The following is a 23,370-nucleotide window of genomic DNA, read 5'->3' on the forward strand; positions in this document are numbered from 1 at the left end:
AGACAGTAGCGGATAAAAGATAGTTTAAAATTCATACGCTACTTACGAATTTTAGTACCTTTTTTCCCAAAAATTCATTCTATTGTATATCGTAATGGTCATTCCATAAGTAATGTGGTTTTTCTGAGAGTTAAGTTCAAAACAATAGGATTAGTTACTATGGTTTTAAAGAACTGGAATAGAAAGTATCGCAGAAAAAGATAGTGAATTATAAAACGTACGAGAAAATTCATCACTGATCGATTGCTCGAAGGTAATTGTTTATTTTCATCCAGCAATATGAAAGCCGTCGACGACGCACTACTTATGAGATAACCTAATGTCTATGAATTGTTCTCATTTAATATAAATCCATTTTGTAAAATTATAGTGCCCCTTTATGCTTCTTATTTTATGAACCTTTTGATGTACACCACTGTATATGGAACCTTATAAACACACCACGTAACGAAATCACCAAGGGAACCACAACCGTGTTCGAGTAAAAATTCTAAAGATCCAGCGGACCAGTTGCGCATCGTTCGATATTTCGCAAGAAGCTGTAAAGAAGGTGGAAAGTTAGTAGGGACAGATCGATGGTGAAGAATTTGGTATCCGCGAACGTGTTCGCGTTTTGAGGCCATCGCTAGCGAAGGGTGGCTAGGAGAGGGAGAAGGGGCACGTTATGGAAGTGGGGAGGGCTACGTTAAGGGGCGTCGGGGGCGGTGGTCGTCGTCGTTTCTACGCGCATGTTTCTTCTCCGCGAAACGGATCGATGCTGGAAATAGCTCGACCCGCAGGAGAGTACGAGGTGAGTCGGCTTCGCTTTCGGCAGGGCCTTCGCAGCTCTCCACGCCCGCTGTTTCCTGTTTTCCAGACCAAAGGGAAAACGTAACTCGTAGCTAGAGCCCACGGTCCGTCTTCTTCACGTTCCCGCGAGCTTCCCTCGTCACCCGGCGAACGTTATTCGCTGATTTCCTCTTCGACGTCGTTCTTCCTCTCTCCCCCTCCTCAGAGAGTCTCTCTCTAACTGGACACTCTTCTCTTCTTCAATCATATTCGATATCTGCCACACCGGTATCAGTTCAATTTCATCCTCCGTCATCTTTTTTATCACTCTTCTTCCTTCTTCCGGTGCTCGTTCCTCCGAGTGTGTGCTTCGACGATTCATCCCACCGGCGACCAAAAGAAACACAGAGAGAAATCTCGACCGCGGGATGACTCGAAAAAAATGTGCGTCGTACCGATGTGGCTGACGAGGCTGGAATCGTAAGTACAACTAGCCGAAAGATTTTTCTCAAACGTAGGTGTATAGCGCCGCGAACACCAGAGCGAAACGTGGCCGCCGTGACACGACACCTACGCTTCCTCCGATTGATCCGCGTTCTAATACGTTTCGCTTCGCTCGCCTGAACGATCTGCACTCTGAATTTTTAACACGTTCCTCTGCTTTGTCGCAGTCACAGAGAGACGTTATGGCCTCTCCACTTGTTCCTTTGCATCCTGGCTATTTCGTTCGTAGGGTTCGTCCGGCCGCTTTCAGAGTTTCCTCGAGAAGGTTTCCGGTTGCGCCTCTCGAAAAAAGACACCTTAGATAGAATTGCTCTAGCCATAGACGGATGATCTTGAATGTCTCGTAGACGTCTTGTCTATCCTATAATCTCTAGAATATAGTAGAATCGATCGAACGCGAAGACTGTGTCATAGTGTTAGAGGTAGCAATGTCTAGGGAAACAGAGTGTCTCGGTATATCTACGACGGTTTTGGTACGCTCCAGGCCGATTTAATGAAAGATACGTAAACTAAAAAGAAGCATTTCGTGTACTGTAATACGTAGAAATATTCTAGACCGATTGTGGCTTCGTACATAATGCTGACGCAGCAATGATAGTTGCTAAGACGATAATGAAGCTGCCCATTGAGAACTGACTTGGTCGATACGCCTCGCGTTTCCTCCTTTCTGTCATCCCTCGCGAATTTACCCTCGGATACGTGTTTCGTGTTTCGATTATGCATCGGGCTTATTACGTTCTGACATCCATTCGATGTTCACCTTTCCTTTTCCTCTTTGTAATCGAATTCTCCGTTTCAGCCTGGAGTCTCGATGATGGACGTCTGGAATAGAGTGGAGTAACGATTCGAAATCGAACGGTTGTCGAATTATATCGTTATAAGACAGGTGATAAAACTGGTCGAGTATAGAGCATCGTCCGTGCCGGTATTACGCGTGCGCCTCGGTAAATCCGGTGGACAAATGTTCGGCATATTGCAGCAATGCTCTTCGCCGAAACTTTTATTCAATTACGTCAGAAACTCAAGCTACTCTCCTACGAAGAACAGATATCGTGCTCTATTGTTCTTCAACGACTTGCAATATGTATCGGTGCTCGTCGACTTGGCTCTTCTACGTTGTATCAAATAAGATTCTAGATATACGCAATTGTCTTGTAGAGTGAATTTTATGGGACGGAATTTCCTGTTTTATATAGAGCTTCTTTATTTTCTTATTTGTGGAAACGTTATGTGGCGGAATGTTGTTGGGTAGAATATTATTATACAACTAAGTAATAGTAGAATATCTATTTAACACATTTGTTGCTAGTGAAATATGATTACCCATCCGTGGATTTTCCATTTCTTCTTTTACTTTTCTTAATCCTTATGAATAGACTCTGGATGTTTATGCAATTTCGTGTTTTTATAAACGTTATGAAATGGAATCTGCATAGAAATTTGTTTCATCGTTTAATTTTTTATATCAGTAAAGCTTATTTGAACATAGAATCTCGTTATAAATGAAATTGTATATTTTATTTAAAAAATCATGATTAATGTATATCTTCCCAAACTCGAGTGTATTATAATCTGTGACGTTACGCAATTGTGTTCACTGCTAAAATAAGAACAATCAGAATAATGTTTGTGAACAGTATGTTCTGTGAAAAGAATATTAATTGTAGTTTTATCCGAATTAACAAGAATGAAAATGCAATAATTGTATTAGCAGCATTAATTAAATTAATGAATCAATAGCAGCGAATGTGTTAAGACCACGTACAGTGTTCGAGCATTGGAGCGACGCTGGATTTCATATGGGGTTTGGATTTTCTAAATATAAATCGGCACGCGCACCATTTTTCTCCTCTATTGGATTTCACTCTGGTAGACCCCTTCCTTAAATTTTTCAGTCGACAACCCAACGATATATCGTGACACTGTTCTCCATCCTGTAACCTAGAATCTGCGAAAAACAAAATGTTAGCTATATCTCTTTCTAAACTGTGAGGTTAAGAGTAATGGAAAAAACATGTCAGATTTTGGAATTAAATTCAGGTTAAATTGTTTTCTATCTTGCAATGGAAATTTCTAAGACAAATTCTGGTAAATCTCTTTGTATATTTTTGATATTTCCAAAATTTTCAGGTTGAGTTGTTTCCCATCCTATAAGCTAGAACCTTTGAAACAAATAGAATTTTTGATAAGTCTCTTCCTAAATTTTGAGGTTAAATCGTTCGTCATCCTGTAAGCTAGAACCTCTGGTACAGAAATAGAATTTTTAATAAGTCTGTTCCTAAATTTTGAGGTTAAATTGAGGTTCAATTGTTTACCATCCCGTAAGTTAGAACTTCTGAAACACAAATAGAATCTTTGATAAGTTTCTACATAAGTTTTAAAGTTAAATCGTTCTCTAACCCATAAGCTAGAATCTCCAAAACAGTAATAAAATTTTTGATCTATTCCTAAATTTTGAAATTATATCATTTTCCATCCTGTAAGCTAGAATCTCCGAAACAGTAATACAATTTTTCACGTGTCTCTATCTAAAGTTTGAGGTTAAATTGAGGTTCGATTGTTCTCCATTCTGTAAGCTAGAGTTTCTAAAACAGAAATAGAATTTCTGGTAAATCTCTTCCTACATTTTGAGGTTAGGGATCATAGACGAAACTTCGTTTAAATAAATGATTGATACATAGGTTTGATAGTAGCTGGTAATTAACTCCGGTAACAAGCGTTGCTGTCGATTCTATGTGCAAAGGCACGAGCGGTACTGGTCGATAATATCTGTTCACTTGGTGACGCTGTTCGGGCCAAATTTAATTATCTAGATGCCGGAGATAAGAATATACCTTATCGTGTCAGGCATTGAGATCATCTCACGATATTATCATCGATCGTTTTTTAAATTTAACGTTAACTTTATCGACCAGATCTTCGTTGATAGAAAATTGAAAAGCAAAGAATACAATCAATCGTCACGATCAAGTTCCACTGGGAAACGCTGAAAGTTTGAAAAGCTTATTTGCAGCAGGACGAAACTTTATGAAGGTCCCTTGCAATTCCTAAGATTTCATCTTAACTTTTTATTCTTCGGTAAAACTTTCGTTGGCTAAGCTGAACTTTCATTTAATTTAAGTTACGCTATTCACATGTGCAACTTCAAAACATAAAAGTATTTTATATCTGATTGCAATTAGATATCGTTCAATATTTATTAATAATATCAAATATCAACGTTTGTATTAAGACGTAAAAAAGTTCACCGTACTTATCAGCAGATAATACCTTATCTTATCTGATCTTTTCCTCAAGCTATTTTTACAGTTTACCTCATTTATCATTTTTAATTTCTGCTTTCAGAAATTGTTAAATTGCGATGGAAAATATTCGGTTACCTCTTTGAGATTCAATCTTCTTGTATATTTTTAAAATTTTTTATACTACCTGAGTAAGGTGGCGCATTTCAATTATATTATATTAAATGCTTTGTCAGATTTTGTTTAATGTGTATGGCTGATCACTCTGTTGATTAAACTACAGATATTTATACAAATTTATATTTTCATGAAGACAACTAAAAATATTGCAGATATGGGCATTTATTTGATTTATCAATTGTTGCTGTACGTACTATATTTTGGATATTTTATATATTAACAATAATGAAATTTATTTGTAATTAACAGCAAATTTTGTACATATATTTACATATTACAGACTATAGTAAAAGACGGAGTTAGGATAAAAAATAACAATACTAGGTAACAAGATATATTCATAGATAAATGCAAAAGAAAGAAGAAGAAAATAATAAGATGTAATATACAACAATATTAGAAGATACGTATTTGATATATTATTTTTTCATATTATTACTTATCAAAATTCCTCAATCTATAATCATCTTTCTCGTTACATTTAATGCTATTAACGCTATTCACAATCTTGCTAATTGTTAATTGTAAATTTCAGGAATTACCATACCAAACTTTCCTATCTTAGAAATTCGAAGTCGAGAAATCAGATGCAAAATAGAGGAGCGGCATTATTTGTGGAATGACCTGATATCCTTCGTTCGATAGAATTAAACAGAACAGAATTCTCGTCTCCGTGGAGTCGTAGAATTAGAACAGTGGTCGTAGGTGAGATTGCCGATTTCTCAACCGTTATCGATTACAGTTTCCTGGGTTGCATGCAGGTGTACTCTGACGATGATATCGGTTTTAGTTGGGGTGAGCTGCCATAGTCGTTGAGTTTGTTAGCACACCAGCCTCGACACAACCACCCTACTGTAATCTGGAGCACGTGCTCTCTCCTGCTCCCCCAATTATCGATGAAATTCTGTTTCGTACACTATGTCGGTCCCTTTTGCTCGTTGGTAACTCGTCGACCTCCGACGGTGTCGATTTAATTGCCATGTTGTTCGTCAATTGTGGTTCTCAGTTGTTTGCAAACTTCTTAAGTTCGAGGAAAGTAATTTGCCCTCTGATTTTGACATTTCAAGTATTAATAATTTATCAAGATATTAAGATGTCGAACCAAATATAGTAAAGAATCGTAATAAGAAAGATTGGAAGATATTAGGATCGAAATACTATTTCAATAATTTTCGAGATAAAGAAACGAAAATATAGGAGGACGAGATATTAGATTAAAATTCTACCTCTGTGCAGTTCTATTTGTGCATTTATGTCCTAGTAATTGTAAAGTATGTTTCTGCTTATATTTACTTTATATTTATAATCATATTTATACTTTATATGTGTGAACAATTCTTGAAGTACCTAGTACAAAGATAGCAATTAAAATTAGATATGATATAATGGAGGACACGAAGGGTTCTATTAAAGTATTTCCTAAATTTGAGGTCCTCGGCGAAGTTAATGTCCAAATAAAACCCAAATTCTACCAAACGATCGTAAGAATCTACAAACAATCCAATTATTATTAATCCAATTGTTCAATTATTTGATACATAGTAGTAGCAAACAGTTGTTTCTATATTTCTGGAAGAATAATCCCAATGCATCGTTGGTAATTAAAAATATGGCGCAGATGGACATTGTTGTCGAAAGATATATAGCTTACACTGATGTTAATTAAATTCCCCATTCGTAACGGATTAATATGCTAACTATGACTGTCGCGTAAGACTTTAAGCCTCTTATCAATGATATAGATCGTGGTGTACGCTCGACTAGCAAGGGATATTCGCGTGTTGCACAACTTTGTTCTATCTGTTCAGAAGATACGTAGTATCGCATAGAAATATATAATCTTTTCAACCCATAACGTTTGTTTAGTATATCAGAATAGTTTTCTCTTTTCTGTTCATTAATTATTAGCAATAGAAACATATTTTGTGGAGTGGTTTTATAAAGAAGACACAATGTACTAGGATTTGAGATTAATTTCAGATAATCTCAGATCAGATAGTTAATTTCAAGTTTCAAAGCGGATGGATTTTTCATGTTATCCTCCAAAAGCGATATTTTAAGAAGTTTTAGTCGACGTTATACAGCTATGTGTCGTTATGTCCTTGTAGTCGCTATTAGTTAAGATTCTTTTAGGTATTTAATGCTTTTTATTAATTATTAAGGCAACGCATGTTCCTGATTGGCTTTATCAAGTAAAGGTAATTACGTGCCAAGATTTGAGACCACAGAAATCATATACATTTATCGTTTAGACAACTAGTATTTTATAAAAGTACAATGTTACGTGTGGGCAACATCAGATGCAGAAAAGATGAGACACGAATGCGGTTTCTATTGTGTGATGATACAAACTCATTGACCTAAAACCAAACACTGATAAAATACACAAGGAGAGAGACAAGATTTCTGGCATTTTCTCAGCAATACCGCTACGGAGGAGCGTTGTGAAAGGCCAACAGGAAGGGTAAAATGGTCACGGTTGTACGGTACTGCTGATCGATCGGGCTGTTCTGGCAACGATCCCATTACGCGTACACGACCGTCCAAATCGAACGTTTCATTTTTATCAGACAGATAGAAAAATTCCAGATAACCTACAGCTTTGTTCTCCGTCAAACTCGACGGCCTTTGTCCTTCGTCTTTCTCGTAGCGATCCCATAACTGATATATTTGAATCGATCTTATTGCAGGTCTGAGTCTAATTAGACTGAATCAGAGGATACAGTAGATGAAAGCGACGTAGCGAAATGGTAAAATCGGTTAATAGTCGAAGCTTACCGTTAAGCAAGCTAATGGTAACTGTACCATGCAATTAGAAACGTATCAAGGACCATAAGGCTCGTAAAGACAGGCTGCTGTCCGACGCTGGTTTGTCTCCAATGTTGGTTTTCTCTTCTTTAAACTTCTTCGTGCATTTGTGCACATTGCTCTTGCGAACCATGTCATCTCTGCAAACATTCTATAGCCTTCTGTGGACAGTCTGCACGTGAAGAATTCAACGGTGACACGCTGCTCTTGCTTGAAATCCGTTATTTACATGCAACGAAGAGGAAGAAGAGAAAGAGTTACTACGAAGAAAGAGTTGTCCCACCGATATGTGGAATTTAAACGACCTACAGTCACTTGCAAAAGTTTACGTACATCCCTTACATATAAATTGTTATAGTTGATAGTTACAGTACAAATCATTTTGTGACCAAATGCGTTTTCCATTTCTTTGTATTAAGTCGAACGCACAGAATTTATCAGGCGTATGTAGATTTTCGTACGATCGACTGAGCAAATCAGTTAATAATAACGTTGCTCGCGTTGTATACATCAATACGTGTACGACATCGTTTCGAGAGTTCGACGCGGAAAGATGAACGAGCGCATAGAGCGACGTGTTTCGCGGCGTGCGCGCGTTAAAAAAGAAGTGGACGAATTTAGCACGGTTATAAAGAGCGACCGACTAAATAAAGATCGGTAGTGTGCAACAAGTATTCGAGGATTCGGCAAAGTAGCCTGAAACGTCGCGTGGGTGTTGTCGTTTCATTCGCGAGCACACGCATGTCACTCGCATCGCACGCTTCGCACTTGCAGCTTACTGTTCGCGTTGCCCTCTTCCTGCACCGATCGATCGAACGTCGATAGTACTCGACGATTGCATAGAAAGCGTATAGAGTATTATTATATCTTGCTGCGACTACCCTTGGTCACTGTGGATCGTTTAGAATTGCACATAATGGCGAAATCTGCATGAAAGCACCTGTAATAATCGCGTGAATCTAAATCTTTTCTAATTGAAAACATCGTTCTCCTATGATTTGCTATCGCTATTGTTACGAAACCTAAGACCTTCTCCTAAAAAAAAAATATGAAAAAGGTTTCTCGTGGGAAAAAGGTTTGAACACGTTCGCTACTGTTATCGATCGCGTTTTGTTTCTTGTATTTCTGTACAATGTATTCGATAACGAGATACAGCGAAGCTTACATTTGTATTCGTCGATTTTCAAGAAGCGAGTTACGAAAGTCTTCGTACATCTCATGACAAGACTATTTTTATTCGCATTAAATTTTGCTATATGTATAGTAGTTGGTAAAACAAACGTGAAATTTCATCTCGATATTTCAGTATATAGCGTACATATTCTCTACCAAGGAAATGAAATTGAAGGGAAGATAGGATATTCGTGGAATGTTAATATAATCTACAGTTTGAAATAACGTATGAAGCTAGAATCAGTTTTAGTAAAAGCGAGCATTCTATACGTGTATCGAGTCAACGAGCAAGATTTTTGTGAATGACTGTATACGATGGTAGCGGACGTGCTAACAACCCATTGGCATGCACAGTTATTAAGCAGTCTGAGGAAGACTATACGTGTGATCCCCTCAGAAGCCAAACTAATCAACTCAACTAAAACGTGTGAAACGATAAGTTGTATCGTAGCACTGACAGATAGATAATACTAAATTCTGAGGTGACCTTGAGAAACGATATGCCTCTGGTATCATCATCTTTCTTCATAGAGTTGATCAGCGTGGCTGTTGCATGGCGCGTGTAACGTTCGGTTTGGTGTAAAAATTCATAAAAATTCGTGTTACTATTGCTTAGCGCCTTTCGTACAGATAGAGAAGAAAAAGGAAGCCGAAGGCGATAACGACGTTTAAGACGTTCGAAAAACAAACGGTGTGCCAATGGGTTAAAGCTTGAACCTTCGAGGCAGACTAACGAAAAGTATGAATACCGATTGCAGAGGCCTCGCTTGTTCCACGGTAGCTCTTAGAGGATGCACAAGCTAGCCAAGGGCCTGAAGAAGAAGAAAAAGCCGAAGAAGGGCAAGAAGGGGGCAGAGGAGGACGAGTTCGACCCGGAGGAGCTCGAGCGTTACAGGCGCGAGCGGGCGGAGGCCCAGCAGAAAGCCGAGCAATCCGGCGAGCAAGCCAGCAACGCCAGCTCCGACGAGTGGAAGAAATTCGAGGCGTTGACGGCCGGAGTCGACTCGATCCTCAAGAAGACACAAGGAGATCTCGATCGTATAAAATCCACTTCCTTCTTCCAACGGAAGCCGCCGCTAGAAGACGAGAAGAAAGAGGAAGAAGAAGAGGACCAGGAAGATCCTGGTAAAAAGTCTTCTTCGAAAAAGTGGGTAGGTTTCGACGAGGAAGGTAATCCGATCGAAGGTGAACCACCGGATTTCGAGGGAAAGGGAAAAAAGAAAGAGGACAAGCCTCTGGTTAACGAGGACGGTCTCGTCGAACTTCCCGACGACGAGGATGAACACGAAGACTCCGCCGACGAAGACGTGTTCGATACAACCTACGTTGACGTTCTGCAGAATATCGACGTTCAACTAGCTTACATTCCCGACAGTCCAACCGAGGAGGAGGCCGGCGACGATCCGTTCGACACTACAAACGCGGACAAAGTACTAAAAACAGTAGATAAGAAGGGGAACAGATTGGTCAGTTTAGGAAACGCGGTAGAGGTCCTCTCCGGAAGAGTCGATTACGTGAGTTCGTGCAAGATCACGAGAGGCAGGCGGCCTAGACTTCAACAAGATTTATTATTGGATGACTTCGAGGAATCTGAGCAACTTGCGGAGAGTAGCAGCGTAGTTGCGGAGCCTGTGGTCGTGACTAAGACTTTGCTGGACGACGACAGCGATCTTCCCGATATTCCTGTCGATCTTACGAAGCTTCCTCCGGTTCTACCAAGACCAGTCAGCCCAGCTGTGAATCAGGAGAACGTTGCGGACAACAAACCGTCGAACGGACCTTTGGATATTTCTGAGTTCGAAGTATTGAAAGAGAAAACGATCCTAGAGGAGATTCCTGACTTGGACGACGCAGAGTTCGATTTAGACGCAGCGCCAGATGAGCCGGTACGTCTCGAGGAGGCTGACGATCCTTTCAAAACTAAGGAACCGGCGGCTGTAGACTTCCAAGCCGAGATAATAGAAGCAAGCTTCGAGGCAGCTACTTTTGTCGACGAGGAAGATCCGTTCGACACTACTTTCGCTGAGAATATCCTTCCTGGCAAGACAGAGTTAAAGTTCATCGAGAAAGAACTAGAAGAGCTTCCGGTTTCAGAGGTGACGATATCCTTGACCGATCCAGCTGGATTGAACAGAGACTATGAGACAGGTTTGCTGAAAGAAGAGCTCAGAGCAAAGGTCAGTAATTTGCAAGCTAAGAAGGATCTTCTAGGAGGATCTACAACCGATCTAAGTCAACTTGCGGACGAACCTATAGCTCCGGTGGAAGATCTCAGCTACGTAGACCCTTTCGACACCTCTGCTATCAAAGAAATTCCTCCTGGAAGGACAGAGTTGAAGTTCCTCGAGAAAGAGTTGCTTGGTGAACAACCTAATCTTTCTAATTCTCTGGACGACGACGATTTCGATCCAAGAAAGGACGAGCAGCCAGCTGTTCCGGTCGACGTTACTGTATCCAAGCTACCGCCAAGACCTCCTCTTCCACCAGCATCTGTTAAACCAATCTTCCAGGTTGAATTCGAAGAAGAAGAAGATACTGGCGAGGTTGGCGACCGTGGACGCAGATCTTCGAGGCCAGAGGTGCTAGAACTAGCACCTTCAAAGACCGTTGCTTTCGAACTGCCTACACCGTCGAAACGTCCAGACCTACTGACAACCACCGAAGAAGAGAAAGCGTTACCTTCGAAACCTCTGACACCTTATTATTCTCAGAAATCTATCGACGACTTGTTACCTATACAGGAGGAGGAAGTTGATGTGGATCCTTTCGATACCAGTTTCGTGGCCAAGGTAGCTCCCGGAAAGACAGAATTGAAGTTAATCGAGTCAGAATTATTGAAACAGGAGTCAAAGTTACCTCATAGCCTGAGCGACCACGATTTTGATCCACGAGCCGAAGGGGAACCTGTGAGAAGACAGAGCGATTTCACAGCTAGTTCTATCAGGCCGAACAACTTGAAGATCGCCGAGCTTCAGGACTCTGTGTTGAAGAAGTTCGAGGAACAGAGGAAACCGAAACTACAGCAGAGGCAGGAGAGTTTGCTGGACGAGAAGATCGAGGTGGACGCGAAGCCTCTGACGCCAAGAATCGAGTCGAAGCCCATCGAAGAAGAAGAAGAGATTTCCTACAACGATCCTTTCGACACTTCTATCGCCACTAATATTCTTCCTGGTAAAGCGGAGCTGAAGATTCTCGAGAGCGAACTGCAGCAAATTCCTGGACAGCTGCCCGTTCGTCCTGTTCCTATCGCATTCACAGCGATCATTAAAACTACCATTCCGGAGGCTGATCCTGACTTTGATCCCAGAGCCGAGGAAAAGAAGGAAACAGCAGATTATTTGTGCATCGACGACCAAGATCCTGGAGCCAAAGTACTTACTCCTTTGCAGAACGACGACTTCGGTTTAGGAGAGGACGTGGATCCTTTCGACACCAGTTTCGCTACCTTAGGACCAGGAAAAACCGAACTGAAGATACTTGAATCCGAATTAATGCAGAAATAGAAGATCTAATCTATTCTCCTTCTCTTCTCAGTAAAAGACTCTCTGCTAAGCGATCTGCGCAATTATATATTAGAAAGTACTATACCAAAGAATATTTTAAGCAACGTTTAAACTGGTCCATTAACCTTTCAATCGAGCAACATGGATTCCAAAGGTGGAAACCCTTTCTTGATGGACGACTACGGTGTCGAGTCGAACGACAGGAAAACTAGCCAACCGTCGAATCCTTTCCTTCAGGACTTCGCTGACACTGAAACAGCCGGAGGAGGGGAGAATCCTTTCCTGAATTTTGGAGCAGACCAATCTTATCAATCAGCCATTACAGTCGACTCGACGAACCCTTTCGCTTCTTTCGCCACGGAGACCACTGCACCTAGCACTGGTTTCGAAACTACTACTACCGACACTACGGCATCTAACATATTCTCTGGTCAATCCGCGAACATTTTTCAGACCACTGTGAACGAGTCGAACACGAATCTGTTCGACGCCGCGATCTCTACTCAAGCGGCTGACGAACTTTTCGGCCAAGAGTTGCAGTCTGCACCTCCGCCGTCGCCAGTGGTGCCTGTGACACCAGTTCAACCCAAGAATGGCAAAACTGCACCGTCGAGGCCGCCTCCACCCAGACCTCAACCACCGGCACCTCCTAAAAACACCAAAGACTTGATCTTGTCGGTTACTGGAGCTATGGATGCTACTTCTAATCATCTGCTGGATCGATTACAGGTTCGTTGTAATGAGATAAATGGTAATTATATACAGGATGCTTCGACAACTTGAGCATTATCAGGATATTCCACTGACTGATGAGTATCAGGGTCATTGAAATGGGTGAGACACGTACTACTCTGCATGATCATTTTTCAAATTAACGAACATGTACAGTTGAATTTAATATAAGTTACAGGGTTTGTTGAAGAGTTGGTTCTCATCGATTCGCTCAAATTACGAAGGAGCGCAACTGTTTCCTTAAAGCGGTAGTTTACGGTTACAGTTTTTTTATTTATCACCTGACTCAAACCTAGTCAAATCCTTTCAAGTAGAAGCGTAGTTACTCAGGACATTGACCTTGACAATATAGATATATCAGTGAGGAGTACCATTTCCTACAGGCATTTTCTTATGCAATTGCCAGATAAAAATTATGTGTACCATCTTGTATATAAATGATTACCAGATAAATCAAAATCAAAATTGTTATCTGTCGAACTTTGGTTCGTTTCATCTTGATGGTTAATTACAGGCAACAAGGACACCCAGTCCAACGTTAATGCACTCTCCATCGCCAACTCCGGAGCATAGTTTCGCCGACTTCCTGGACGTGGATTCGAACGTGCCAGATCTAATGTCCGACGACAGCAAAGTAGCAGAGCCATCAAAGAATCGCGACATCCTGGATCTCCTTGACGCACCCAATACAGAGACGACAACCACTACCATCTTCTCCACGTCGATAAACGCCGAAGACGCCACCAGTTTGGTAACAGGAGTATCCTTGATCAGTGCCACTGGCCAGGACAATCCATTCGTCAGCATTACAGAGCAAGAGGCATCTCCTATTCAGGCTGAGGATGCCTTTAAGTCAGATTTCCCGGAAACTGCTTCTGTAACAAGTGAAAAGAGACCATCTATAGCTTCCACGACCGGAGTCGTTGGAAGTGACACAGAGAAGACTGGTATTGATTTAGATTTCGCTGCGGAATCCCCTGTTGTTTCAGAAACTATGCAATCATCGACAGCTGGAGCTGAATTATTCGCTACCAGCGGCACTGAGCAATTGTCCACGATGACTACCGAGTCTGCGTTCTTTTCTGTTGCCGATACGATGTCTTCTGGACCATTTGGTACCATAGATACCACGGCCTCGCATTTCACGACATCCATGCAAACGCCCGGAACACAACCTTTGTTCGCAAGCACGGAAATGAATGCGTTAGCCGCTCAGTCCAATGGACCATTTGCTTCTGATTTACTTGGTGATTTCGAAGAACCTACGAAAGATATCAGTGGCATGACATCGACCAGTCCGACTCCGGGAGCTGAATTTCCCATCAACGAAGCGTATAAGCCTGAAGAGCAATTGGATAACTTTGCAGCAACTACGAAAGTTATCGAGGGTACTGGCGATGCGTTTGATATTTTTGCTTCGAAGTTTGATAAAGCTGCGGAGCAGGAAACCAGCGCTGGAGATCCTTTCTTGGATGCCTTTGGCGGCGGCCCTACCGCCATGGACACGTCTAGCGATGGTAAAAGAATTTTCTTATAATTTTCTGTAAGCTCGCGCATTAACTAATAAGTATTTATGAATAGAAATTGCACATATTTTCTTCTATTTATCGTATATTTAGATTTACATTTATTTGACTCTTTACTATGTATTTAGTTTGGGGTGATTCGTCTGCGACCGGGTCAGAGACAGCAGTGACTGGATTTGGAGAAACTGATGGGTTTGACTCGTTCCTGAGTATGACTGCACCACCACCAGAGACAAATGTAAAGAGAACCGACTCTGTAGATTCGGATGCGGGACCAGATTTCAGTGTATTCATTAAGTAAGCACTGATATATTAAATAATCAATTAATAAATATGCAATAAATATAAGTATCAACGTTTGGCTAATGTATTTTGTATCCGTAGACCAAAAGAGGATGATCAAGGCGGAGCAATCGAAGGAGGAGCTGTCCCCGTGCTAGCGCCACCACCAAAGAGTCCGCAAAACACAGCTTACACAGATACCTCGCCACGATTCAATCCCTTCGACAAGTCAGGATTCGCACAGGACGCTATTCCCACTACGGAAACTGCTCAACCTGCTGAAATGACCAGGACAGATTCTCAGGTATTGCAAATATCGACGTATTCGTTTTTGCAAATTGAATCTTATAATCTTCATTCGACATTATGCATGCTTTTTTAAATATAAACTAGATTGAAAAATTTTTCTTATTAAAACAATCTATAACTATGTTTATGTTTCTGATCAAATTAATAAAACTAGTTGTTTATTATATGTATTACATTGTACGCATACATTGTATAGTATATTGTATATTGTTATTTGCTTTTATCTGAAACTAGGAAACCCCTCCGACTCCCCTATTTGACGAAGACGTTAGCCAACCTTTGGAAGACTTCCCAAGAGTGACGTACACCGGTGACGGCTGGGACATGCACCTGCGCCAACCTAGCAAGAAAAAGATAACCGGTCAACGATTCTGGAAGAAGATCTTCATAAAACTGGTCTACCAAGGTGACAGTCCTGTACTCCAGTTGTTTAACAGCAGAGAAGACAAGGATCCCTTCCAAGAATTACCTCTAGTTCCTTCTTACTCGATATCCGATATCGGGGCACAGCAATTTGACCAATACGGGAAAATATTCACGGTGAAGCTGCAATACATTTTCTACAAGGAACGACCTGGCGTACGACCTGGTCAGGTGACAAAGGCGGAAAGGATAACGAATAAACTCAGTCAGTTCGCTGCGTACGCCATTCAGGGTGATTATCAGGGGGTGAAAGAATTTGGAAGCGATCTAAGGAAGCTCGGTCTTCCCGTGGAACACGCGCCACAGGTGCAATTTCTTTTTATATCGGAATTGTACAGCTTTTTGGAAATAGAGTTTATAACGTAGACAAGTAACATAAATATAAAATGCTTACTAAGGTTCGATCTTAGATGCAATGTCTCATTTTCAAATGTTCAAGTTCTTAAACATTCGGAGATTCACATCTCTAAACTTTCAAACTGTTAAAGTTTCAAACTTTCTATTATGTAATGATGTGTTTTATATACGCATATATAAATTACTTATTTTTTGTACATTACTTCATTGCTTGTTCTTTAGTGGATCCTATATGGTGACCCTTAATGAGCTAATATTGCAAAATTTCAATTATTAAAATAAACCATAGAATTATTATCATTGAATGACTTCGGTCTTTTCTGTACAGATTTCCCAGTTATTCAAACTGGGTTCTCAACTCTACGAAGATATGAAGCAGTTTTCATCCGCGATCGAGGAAGCTCTGTTCAGATTGCCGGCTCATCGAGATCGGGCGCTCAGTTATAAAATGGAAGACGTGCAGATTACGGTGGTGGATGAACTGTACGTGGAACAGAACGCGCAAGGCCAGGTCGAGAAGCAAATAGCGCGTGTTCGATTGTTCTTCTTGGGCTTCCTCTCTGGTAAGATTTGGCCAACTGTTGACAATTATCATCATATTACCATAGAAAGTTCCAATAAAATTGTAATTTATAGTCTATAGACACCAGGATCTTGTTTATCTGTCCTCGGAATTATTTTACCATAAAAGTACTTTCATTAAAATTTCATTATCTCAGGAATGCCTGACGTTGAATTGGGAATAAACGACATGTGGCGCCAAGGGAAAGAGGTAGTAGGCAGACACGATATAATTCCAGTGGTAACCGAAGAATGGATCCGTCTGGAGAACGTTGAGTTCCACTCCTGCGTTCAACAGGATGAATACGAAAAATCTAGAATTATAAAGTACGTCTTCAACAAGCAACAAACGATTTTTGAAAATATCTTCTTGATAACCACTTATAAGACTCCATCTTGAAATGATAGTAACAACAGCTACAACGCTGCTAACTAACAACTAATTGCAATTAACACCTGACTAACCCTTTTGAAGGTTCAAGCCACCGGATGCATGCTATATCGAACTTATGAGGTTCCGAGTAAGGCCTCCTAAAAACAGAGAGCTTCCTCTCCAGCTTAAAGCCGTAATGTGCGTTACCGGTAATAAGGTAATGTCACTTTTCATGCAGAAAATTTGCACGCACCTCGACACCGCGTACGCTGCTTGTTCTTGTCGAATATCGATACTCGTTTCTGCTTTGGCAGTTTTACGCCTCTGGTTCGACGCTTACCCTCTTTGACCTCGTTCTTTCATTATCAATAGGTAGAACTGAAGGCGGACATTCTCGTGCCGGGATTCGCGTCAAGAAAACTGGGCCAAGTGCCCTGTGAGGACGTGATGGTACGTTTCCCCATTCCAGAGTGCTGGATCTACCTGTTCAGGGTGGAAAAACACTTCAGATACGGATCCGTCAAGTCAGCTCATAGGAGAACAGGAAAGATCAAGGGTATCGAAAGATTTCTCGGTGCGGTTGATACTTTGGAACCTCAGCTGATGGAGGTGACGTCCGGTCAGGCAAAATACGAGCATCAACATCGTGCTATCGTTTGGAGAATGCCTAGGTTACCGAAAGAAGGCCAAGGTACCTTCTTTGTTATAGATGTTCAACCCTAATGTAGGCAACCGGTTATTTTTATATTTTTTTCTACAATCCTTCTTACGACCTTCAAACTGACTCATACACGTCTTGGATAATAATTGTTTGTATTTTGGTTGTCTTAACTTAAGAGTTACTTTATCCTATAAAATATGAATGTAGAATAATATCGATGATATCATTGACAGGAGCATACACGACACACCAATTGATCTGTCGAATGGCCCTAACTTCCTATGATCAGATCCCCGAGAACCTAGCCGAGTACTGTTACGTGGAATTCACGATGCCAGCGACCCAAGTGTCTCACACGACGGCGAGGAGTGTTAGTTTTCAAAATCACGACAGCGACACTCCACCAGAGAAATACGTCAGGAATTTGTCGCGACACGAGTACAGGTACGATCCTCCGACAATAATAAATACTTTACATGTTAAACTTTCTTATTTACTTCGTATTTCAATCGTATTTTTATTACAATATCGGGCTGGTATTTTAATGTTAAAATTGTAAGAGGTAAGAGGCAGACTTATCGTGCTTTTCCTCTATACCCTACATATAATACGTAACAAAGATTTACAACATATAGCTATACAAATATAATATATAAATAAAAAAATTATTATTACTCGTCGTATACCAGAGTTGGAATCGAGCATACGCAAGGAGAAGGTCCAGGCGCATACGTATCTGCGACCTACACACGAAAAATTCCGGAAACGACGCCGGAGACGCAAGGAGAAGCTTCAGACGCTGGCGCGGAATCAGATTCCGATTCCTCCGATTAAATCCAAATCAGTCTTGCATAAGGTAACCTGTAACACGTACGGAACTTAAGGAGAATTACTTGTTAATGCTAAGGTATATACAGAAAGCGAAACGATGCCTGTGACTGGACGCGTGACGTTTCACGATTTGCAGCCCGGAATGAATGGACAATTTTCACGCGAGCAAGCGCAACACGTTATTGGAGTAATCGTGTAACCTAATAAAAAGCAGTAGTGTATGTGACATGCTCTGATAAAAAGTTAAGATTCGAAAAAGTCGATCTTGACCTTTTCATATTCTTTCACAGTCAGAAGTGTGCTATTTTTTTATTTTATATTAATAAAAATTGCAAATTTTCAAATGGTTTTAACAACGAAGCAATGAAAATTGGCAATTATTTATTACATTAATAAAAGTTACAAATTATCACCAAGTAATTTTAATAATAATTTATTCTCTTGTATTTCTCCACTATCAGCAAAGTTTTGAGTTTTAACCAAATCTTTTGCACACATGATGAAGTGATTGTACTTGGTACTATCGCACTGCAGAGTACATATCTTTAATCGCGTTTATTTCAAAAACTCGTTTCTATACGTTAATCTCTTTTTACCAAAGCAAGTGACATATGAACCTTGATAACTTCGAACGCACATCGATACTAAGAGGATATAATCAGGATAAATGGTTCGCGTGGGTTAAATCGTTAGTGGTCGCTGCGATCCGTGAAACGCTAAACGTCGACGCGTGTTAAATATAACGCATAACAGTTAACGAAATGTACGTATGAAAGGAGTAATTTCTAAGGGAGGACAATACCGATTTTACGTTCAGTTTAGCTTGCTAAGTAGTAATGCGCACTCGCGGTGAAAGGCTTTGCTCTGCTTAAACTATTTCAAAGTCGGATTAGCGGATTATTAGTTATTGAAGAAATTTAGTAAATTGGATATGTAAAATTGGTTAAACAGTATTTTTTTATTTCATTCCGTGGATTTATCCAATATAAAAGTATCAAAATATATATTTTATTTGGAATATTTTATATTAACTTTGCTTATTTTAATTGCAGCAGTCGATATCTCCGAAGTGTTTTGCTTATTTAACGATTTTATCGTATCAACACGACGATCAGAGGACAATAATTGTTAATTAAGAAAGTCGTTATAACTTGGAAGAACCGTGCGGCGCATATCTCATCGTTTGAGCTTGCAGATGATCTATATCAAATGTTATCTAGTCGTTTACCGAAAGGTAGTTTATTCAGATTAATCGTCGGTTATTAGACACGTAAGTAAATAACGATAAAAAAGATGGTATCGACAATTTTTGCCAAGAGAGGCTAGGAGAGAAACGTATATTATTTGTAATTATAATACTAAACGCGACGCATGGGAAATTGCAATTCATTAATCTAGTCTTTAATAACATTTTGTTCTTGTACGCGACGCGAGCTGCAAGAATATGTTCAAACATTTTGTAAATCATATATACGTAAGTCTTAGTGTGTAAGTTTTTGTTCGACGCTTTTCTTCTCTCCTATTTTTTTCCCTCCAAAAATTTCACCGTTGACGCGAAACGGTGGCTCGTCAAAGTATTCTGCGTAAAGCTGATAAGGCTAAATGAACAAAAAAAAAAAAATCTATTTAACTATGTATAAGATAGGATAAACAATGCGAAAGATGTTATTAATAATTTTACATAAGGTGAACGAAGATCTAGACACGTAAGTTTCCGTTGAGATTTTGTCGATTTTTCGTTAGAAATTTTTCATCCTGCAAAGGAAATTGGAAGAGTCTATTCTAGTCCTTAGCTCATAAGACGATCGTATGACATGTCAGGTGTTGATTCACCGGTCATACGTTATGTTAAGTCTATTTAGGTTAACGATAATCCTAATCAATTACGCGTAGAAAAATGTCTGCCGACATGCCAAGTAACGTATAGACAATTAGTGCTACTAATTAATATCGTCGGTTATATATAGATTGTCGCTCTGATCCGTGTCAATGCGAATATGAACGTATTAGGTTGTTCGAAAAATTCGTAGCAAAAGTTAAAAATGATCTAACTAGAATTTGGCGTTTCGTCATTTGTAACTTCACGAGACTTTTCTTGAAAAATATTTCTTCTTCTGCTGGTGAATTCCTTGAAATAGCTTTTGCGGGTTTTTAAAGTTTTATATTTCTCTTTGATTCTGTTTAGTATCCAACTAGAACCAGCATTTATTCAAACGTTTCGTTGTTTATTGTAAATTTATCAAATAAAAACGCTGTAAACTTTTCGAACAACCCAATATTATACCTTATGTTTATACTATGTCTCAAACTTGCTTCAATGTATCCAATCAAGTACATCAATCAGACAATACCGCTTAATAGTGCCAGCAAATAATGTTCTCTTAAAACTAAAATATTAATATAACTAAGCAATTAATTGATCTACAAGACTGCATAGGTAAAAATGTTACATTCCGTACTTTGAAACAGTGCAAAGCTTTTCCACTTGCGGCGTGACGGTCTGTTTGCGTTGGTACATTAAATGGATCCCGAGAGGATTTTTTTCGGGAAAAATTCGTCTCGGGACTTGACGTTTCCAGCTCGTGATCTCAACTGCGTGTAATATCGTACTCTAGTGCGATATCCAAGAAGGCGATATCCAATTTATGTATCTAAAGGGAAAGGTTCATTTAAATTACATGATGCATGTATAGATATCTTAGGAAAGATATTTAAATTAGAGGTTATGTGTGATATCGGCAAGTCTATTGATGTTTGATAAGCGTGATTGTGAATGAATGAACGGATGAAAGCAAGGGGAAGCATGCAAATTTTTCGTCCCTGTGAGGAGGTCGTAAGTAAAATTTTAATCTTGGACAAAACCAAAATTTATTTTCCTTGTAGCTATTTAAGTATTATTTTAAAAAGAATCATCTTTTATCAGTTATTAATCCAATGTTATAAAAATGTTCGATTTTATCGAATAAATCATCCTGTATCACCGAAAGACCTCTCGCTGAAGAACGATTAATTAATTATAATATACGTCAGAAAGAGTGCCTAAGTTCATGAAAAAATAGTTATGCGTCTTGCGAAAGAAAATGAGTTCTGTTGCCAATGTTGATTAAAAAAGGAATTAACGTTTAGCATTTTGAAATGTTTGAGTTCTATAATTGTGTTCGACTTTTAATTAGTTTTCTCTTGAAATTATCACTGGGGATAAAATGCGTCGATAAGGTAGATCTCAATTGAATCTGTACGACCTCCATTCGTTGATGCTCGAATCCCATTTCAACCTAAAACCTATTCGCGCATTTACATACATATAATTATTAAACTATGTAGATTTTAGATATAATCCTGTTAACTCGGCTCTCTAATGATTAATTGTAAAGAAGAAATTAGTAACGTCGTTGTTGTTCTTACAATTATTACTAAGTGAAAAAAAATGAAACAAAATGTTCTGTACAGGTAAAGAGAGTCTGTAAAGATTACAGTTAATTGAGTCGTGCTAGGATCGGTAATTAATAGAATTTAGAAAGAACGTCCGTTGTAGTATGAAACGAGCAATGAAGGAACAGAAACCCCTTAAACTGCATTTTTACCTTCCCACGCCATTTTTTGGCTATCACGATAGATCGACCGATAATTTCGTCCGTCGAGCTTTTTATCGAACGTTAAGAAGTAAATCTTTTATAACAGCTGAGAACTATTAATGTTATCAATCATACATACAAAAAATAAAATACCTTAGCATTTTGAATACCCTATAAAAGCAAAGGCATGACTGTTTTTAGTTTATATTGGTGTTTACTTATGTAGGTATGTAGCTTAATTAACATTTTAGAGATTCCGTTAATGGTTAGTGTGGTGTATGTACGAAGTTTGATCTCGAAAAGCACATGAAACGAGAATAAAGAAAAAAGTGTTTCGTTACGATTGTTGCGAATGATTTAACGATTGTTACGAATAATTTTGATTGGCATCAAATCTCGAAGTAGATATAAGGAGAAAGAGAAGATCGAGAGTGCGAAAACATTCCCTAAAGAAATTGAAATATAAAGTATCTCTAATCTCCGATCTGTAATTTATAAATATATAAATATACATATAAATATATATATATATACAGGTACACATGTATGTAATGTCGTAATGTGTAATTATACGTGTATGTATGAATTGTAATTGTAATCTAATAGTAACCAATTGCGGTGTAGACAAGTGACAAAGAAGAAAGGAAAAGATGATTAGGGCAAATTTGCCCTTTGATATATATGTATTATAATTTCGCAAACACACACACACACATACACACACACACACAAACACGCAAGGAACGAGAAAATGAAAACTTTCGAGGAAATAGAAACAAGTGTAATACTGTTAGCTAATGGTATTATTGATAAATTCTATGTATCAATAAATAATATAACATTGTTTAAGGGACGAAATTGGGTTAACTACAAGTCGATTATTTTATAAGAATCTCATTATCGAGTCTACCATTTACCGACTGAAATTACACTAATACCGACAACACTCAATTTTAAGCTTTTTTTTAAATTTAGTATCACCACAAATCTTTCGTCAGAAAATGTCTATTCATCATTAAATTTTATCCATCCTCATTAAATTTTTATCCATTTGTTAGTAATTTCTCACTATATCTCGGTTAAACATGAGGCATGTTTTTATGGTGTCATCGTGATTATTCAATATGTTGGTATATAAGTACTTATAATATCATTGAATTATAGATACGCATTTCGCAATGTGTGTTAAAAATTCTCTTTCTATTGCGTTAATCAATTTCCTTTTCCCTTGACACTGAAATTCTTTGCGCGTTCTAATTGAATTGTTTCATTAAGAATACATTAGCATTAAACACCTGCAATCATAAACAGACAGCATAAAATCTCATAAATTCCACGAATAATGTTAGATATTCATCAATCAAATATTGTTTATTTGCCATGTTATTTTAATTCAACAGTACAATGTTGCAATACTATTCAATATGTATAATTATAAGAAAAGGGGATATATATTACTATCATAAATTTCATGAATATTAACATATCATTATTCAACATTTCGTATAAATAAATAATCATCATATATTCTTCAAATCCTATTTCCTATTTAGCACATTATC

The 23,370-nt window shown here is 38.9% G+C and overlaps 2 protein-coding genes across 7 annotated transcripts; both read left to right on the forward strand.

Moving 5' to 3' along the window:
• Positions 1 to 772: 772 nt before the first annotated feature.
• Positions 773 to 12,245, forward strand: LOC139994441 (protein stoned-A-like). 5 transcript variants are annotated; one of them, XM_072017083.1, is made up of 2 exons: positions 773 to 790; positions 9,434 to 12,245. In XM_072017083.1, the coding sequence occupies exon 2, from the start codon at positions 9,467 to 9,469 to the stop codon at positions 12,176 to 12,178; it is 2,712 nt and encodes a 903-aa protein (XP_071873184.1). In that variant the 5' UTR covers positions 773 to 790; positions 9,434 to 9,466; the 3' UTR covers positions 12,179 to 12,245. The 5 variants fall into 5 exon arrangements, with proteins under 5 accessions (XP_071873184.1, XP_071873182.1, XP_071873181.1 ...); XM_072017081.1 differs by lacking the exon at positions 773 to 790 and adding an exon at positions 797 to 1,248 and having other exon boundaries at positions 9,292 to 12,245; XM_072017080.1 differs by lacking the exon at positions 773 to 790 and adding an exon at positions 797 to 1,248 and having other exon boundaries at positions 9,306 to 12,245.
• A 64-nt stretch (positions 12,246 to 12,309) lies between these two features.
• Positions 12,310 to 22,666, forward strand: LOC139994438 (protein stoned-B-like). Of its 2 annotated transcripts, XM_072017069.1 has the most exons (12): positions 12,310 to 12,907; positions 13,425 to 14,427; positions 14,565 to 14,733; positions 14,821 to 15,022; positions 15,262 to 15,756; positions 16,136 to 16,370; positions 16,527 to 16,695; positions 16,844 to 16,958; positions 17,114 to 17,432; positions 17,636 to 17,846; positions 18,092 to 18,258; positions 19,286 to 22,666. In XM_072017069.1, the coding sequence occupies exons 1-11, from the start codon at positions 12,320 to 12,322 to the stop codon at positions 18,234 to 18,236; spliced, it is 3,651 nt and encodes a 1,216-aa protein (XP_071873170.1). In that variant the 5' UTR covers positions 12,310 to 12,319; the 3' UTR covers positions 18,237 to 18,258; positions 19,286 to 22,666. The 2 variants fall into 2 exon arrangements, with proteins under 2 accessions (XP_071873170.1, XP_071873169.1); XM_072017068.1 differs by having other exon boundaries at positions 18,092 to 22,666.
• The last annotated feature ends 704 nt before the right edge of the window (positions 22,667 to 23,370 follow it).

Source organism: Bombus fervidus, chromosome 14 (genome assembly GCF_041682495.2).
Source record: "Bombus fervidus isolate BK054 chromosome 14, iyBomFerv1, whole genome shotgun sequence".
Classification (NCBI taxonomy): domain Eukaryota; kingdom Metazoa; phylum Arthropoda; class Insecta; order Hymenoptera; family Apidae; genus Bombus; species Bombus fervidus.